We start from the raw sequence: 4,552 nt of genomic DNA on the forward strand, positions 1-4,552 counted from the left end.
CAGGGAGATGCTCCACTCCCTTCATCATCTTGGTGGCTCTGTGCTGGACTCTCTCCAGCAGGTCCCTGTCCTTCCTGAACTGTGGGGCCCAGAACTGGACACACTATTCCAGATGCGGCCTCACCAGGGCAGAGTAGAGGGGGAGGAGAACCTCTCTCGACCTACTAACCACACCCCTTCTAATGCACCCCAGGATGCCATTGGCCTTCCTGGCCACGAGGGCACAGTGCTGGCTCATGGTCATCCTGCTGCCCACCAGGATTCCCAGATCCCTTTCCCCTTCACTGCTCTCCAACAGGTCTGTCCCCAGCCTATACTGGAACCTGGGGTTGTTCCTGCCCAGATGTAACACCCTACACTTGCCCTTATTATATTTCATTAAGTGTTTCTCTGCCCAGCTCTCCAGCCTGTCCAGGTCTCGCTGGATGGCAGCACAGCCTTCTGGCGTGTCAGTCACTCCTCCCAGCTTTGCATCATCAGCAAACAAAGTTCCAAGTCTCCTTCAGCGGGACAAATAAAATCTTCATTGGGAAGATAATTCATATGGTTTTAGCTACTAATACCAAAGCTACATTCTCAAGTAACTAGGTTTGGTATTGCTCCATTTCTTCCTACTTATTCTACCAACATGCCCGTGTTTCAGTTCTGTATCTTTGCTTCCTATCTGTCATTCAATGCCTGCTTTTTAACAAGCAGAGACAGTACTGAACCAAATCCACAAGCACTAACATTTCTGTATTTGAGAACCACTTTAGTCAGAATTTGAAAGTGGAGGCTATCTTAATTACCCAAATTCAAATGCCTCCAGGCCCTGAGGACACTGAAGTAAAACACTACTAATTAATCTCCTGTAATAGGCTCAAAGCTTGATAAACTGAAGAGAAAAGAAAACATTACAGAAAGAGGAAAATCAGTGGGTCAATTTATTATCTGCTTCTAACACCTGCTCTTTATGTTCAGTCACAGGATCAAAATGGGAATTCAGAAGTCCCACTTTAAAAGAGCATCCACTCTGCTTCGATACATAGGAAAATTGCAAGTGTATGTGTTTCAAGCAGCAACACTGTGGTACATCATCATGCCCTGCCCCATTTAGACCCTTGCTATGTCATTTATTAAGAACATACTCCACTGGTAGAAGCAATGCACACATTTTCCTTCATTGAAAGGTATTACAAAGATGTAACAAAGACAGCAGATACCTTAAATATGCACACTTCCTCACAAAGTGTAGGGAGAAGTGGTCTTCCCTCTTTTCCTCCCTGGCAATTATCACCTGCTTCCATCATGTGCAATGTAAATTTTGCCCACCTGTTGTACAGCTGCTGAGAGCTGAATGTGTAGAGCAAGTACAAGGTGTTTCCAGTGAGAAAGGCCAGGATCCAGAAGACAACCAACACTGATCTCTTCTCCTGAGCAAGAAAAAGAAGCAAAGGTAAACTGAAAGTCTCAAGGGTTGCACTGAGCTTTCAACTGCTGAAAAAAAATGCAAGACCAAGCTAGGGGACACAACTATGCAACTAAGTGTTCAGTAATTAGTTTATTTACATAGGAGTAAGACTCAGAAATAGGCTGCTAGGTTAATATATATATAAAAACAAGCAGAAATGGCTCTCACTCACCTAACCTGTTCAAATAAAGCAACTTCAGATAAATTAATCGAAATACACTGGTGAAAATGACAGCTTTACTCGCAGAACACAATTTGCAAAGTTGGGATCTTTCTTGGGACATCTAGATTCTCCTGATATGTAAAACACTGTTTGACAAGCAGATTAAAAAACAAGTCAGTTCCATATATTGTACTATCATTCTGAGCTGTCACCTCTTTGGAATGACACTTCATCAAAGGAGTGTTTTACAAATAGATCCAAAGTCACTTAGAAGAAGGCTTAGCTAAACCAGATATAACATAAACCATCACTACATGCAGCACATAAGAATGTTATCTGAATGCATGGAGGTTCTAGAACATGCATTTTTGATTGAAGAAATAATTAAAGGTCAAAAGAAGTGCAAATTTTGCATTTCAAAAGACATGGAACATTATAGATGGAAGATGGATGGCAGAAGATCTTGTCCTGGGCCTCGGCCCAGGGTAATTTTGGAAAGTAAATTTTGCTCCTGGGAGGAAAAAAACACCGTTTTTCTTGTGAGCTGATTTATTAAGAAAATAGCTCTTTGTAGCTATTCAACAGCCAGGGATGTTAGGTTGAGATTTAAAGCAGGCAGATTAAGGGGCACACTGCTGGAAAGAGAGAGGTGCAAAGTGCAAGGCAACAGCAATCTGTTACATGACTGTGCAATTTATCCATTTATTCAGCATTATATCACATTTATTCCACTTTTGCTGGCAGATGTAAGTATACACTTGGGCCACCCGTGTAATTTTTACATAAAAGCAATTCTAGTCTTTTGCTTTTAATGCTGTTGAAGTATTTTGCTGATATTGAAGATCATAAGACCTGAAAAGATCTGCTGGTTTCTTTATATTCTAAGGATATTATCAACAGAGCATTATAAAGATACTTAACAAGCAATACATCTACAAAATCCTTCAGCTGAACATCTCAAAACATTATCTAAATGCTAATAAATTAAATCTCATCATTAACTAAGGAAATAGGTTTCAGCACCTCTGCTGTACATAACTGGTAACTAAGGCATAGAGAAGTGCTTGAAGATGCGCTGCCAGGCAGTGGCAGAGCCAGAAGCAGATTACAATACCCCTGACTTTTCCTCTCCTTGTTTTCTTATGCCACATTTTCACAAAAGAGCAGGATGGAAACTGTGGGAGGGCATCAGTGAGGAGAAGGAGGAAGAGGTAGGAGGGTTACAGCACGGTGCTGTTATTCTGACAGATCTGTATCCTTCTAATATCATTCATCCCTACAATGCAAAAGAAGGTTCAACAGAGACATTGTTTTGTGTACAAAGCAACGTTGCTTGGGAACGTGAGAGAGTAAGATGCTGTACTCACCTTCAGAGCAACCTGCTCTCGGAGTGTTGAGTTGGCATAGGCGAATGTGCTGGCCATACCAATGCACACAGCTATCCCTGCAGGGAGAGACACTGGTAGATTATATCAGGCTGGGCAGGAGGATCTTCAGTCCTCAGCTGTTTGATGTCAACACCTCAAGCTTAGAAAAAAAATTTACTGGGTGATATTCTGGATGCACTGGGAATTAAAATATAGAGGTGACTAAATCAGGGCAGTCTGGACTCATAGAAAGTTCAAATTCAAGTTAAATGAAAATGAAGGGTTGGAACTAGATGATCTTTAAGGTCCCTTCCAACCCAAACCATTCTATGATTCTATGAAGCTCCTGTAGTGAGCACTTGCCTCCCAGCCCAATACAGACACTCTGTCCTAATGTCAGGTTCGGTGCTAAAGGAGAACAGAAGTGCTGCAAGTTGTGGCTGCACTGTGCAAACAGAACTCAACAAGAACAGTATAACAACAGCAGTTCAGCAGCTCACAGAGGACGGGACACACTGTCCAAAACCATAGGATACCAGGTCCAAAGAGCAAGATGTTGCAGAGCTGAATCAATACCTGGTTTTGGGAATATTGTCAGAGTAGTCAGTGGAATAAACTTGAGCATTACTGGCTTCCCTGGGATAATAATCTCAGCGTACTACCCCCAGAATGAATAAGGATCCTCAGACATGACACACAGACAATTCCACAGTAAGTGGAGGATTAGATTAATAGACTTTACATGACCACTGAGGGGCTGAAATACTCAGGTACCATTAGAGAAGCTTGGATAGACATTTTCTTCAGGGAACTCTCAAGATCTTGACTGTAAGATGCAACTGCTGATGCTGTTTGGCTAGATTTCACAACTACCATCCCTCCAGCTATACAAGTGTCTCATCCCTCTTCTGTGCCACAGAGAAGCCTTTGTTAGTCACTTGATGTAAGCTCTGCCTGTCTCTCCTAGAGAGGGGTCTGAGGGAGAAGCCTTGGTAACATCCTCAGCCCCCCCAGGAATGTCAAGGGGAGATTAGGAACAGTACAGAACTGCTCTCCCACAGGTCAGGACAGGAAACAGATAGGACTGACACAGATGAAAACAGTTTGGACTGAAAGTAGGGTGAATGATCCCATGCATTTGAATATGTCCCCTGTGTGCTAGCCTACCTCTAGACACTATCATGTGGATAAATGTATCAGACACCCCAGGATGATAAAGCTTCCCAACCACCCTCCAACAGACTTAAAATCCAAAAAGCAGAGATGTTTACCAAGCTTATGCTGGAAACAAACTTTAGCGAGGAGGATCAAGATGAAGGGAAGCCCCTTCTGCAGCCAACCGATCACAGCTTTTAACTCGGAAAGAGCTGGGGCTGGAGTCCCAGCCTGTTCGTCACTGCCTTCCTCGGCGTGCCCGTGGCGGTCCCCTCCTGCCATGTGCAGTAGAGATGATCCCCGGTGATGGCCATGGTGGAAATGATGGGATGATTGCCGGTGGTGAAACGGAGCTCCTTCTGTACGACTGGTCCCTTCCTCCCTTGGGGCTGGCATCTGAATGAATACTTCCCCACC

The 4,552-nt window shown here is 43.5% G+C and overlaps 1 protein-coding gene across 1 annotated transcript in view; it reads right to left on the minus strand.

Moving 5' to 3' along the window:
* RNFT2 (ring finger protein, transmembrane 2) overlaps positions 1-4,552 on the minus strand; it is a 26,965-nt gene that overhangs the window by 19,507 nt on the left and 2,906 nt on the right. Inside the window, 3 exon segments of the mRNA XM_010170768.1 lie at positions 1,312-1,412; positions 2,981-3,057; positions 4,252-4,552. The exon segment at positions 4,252-4,552 is cut by the window's right edge and continues 18 nt beyond it. Coding sequence (XP_010169070.1) covers positions 1,312-1,412; positions 2,981-3,057; positions 4,252-4,552 — 479 coding nt within the window.

Source organism: Antrostomus carolinensis, unplaced genomic scaffold, assembly GCF_000700745.2.
Source record: "Antrostomus carolinensis isolate BGI_N321 unplaced genomic scaffold, ASM70074v2 scaffold27170, whole genome shotgun sequence".
Taxonomy (NCBI): Eukaryota; Metazoa; Chordata; class Aves; order Caprimulgiformes; family Caprimulgidae; genus Antrostomus; species Antrostomus carolinensis.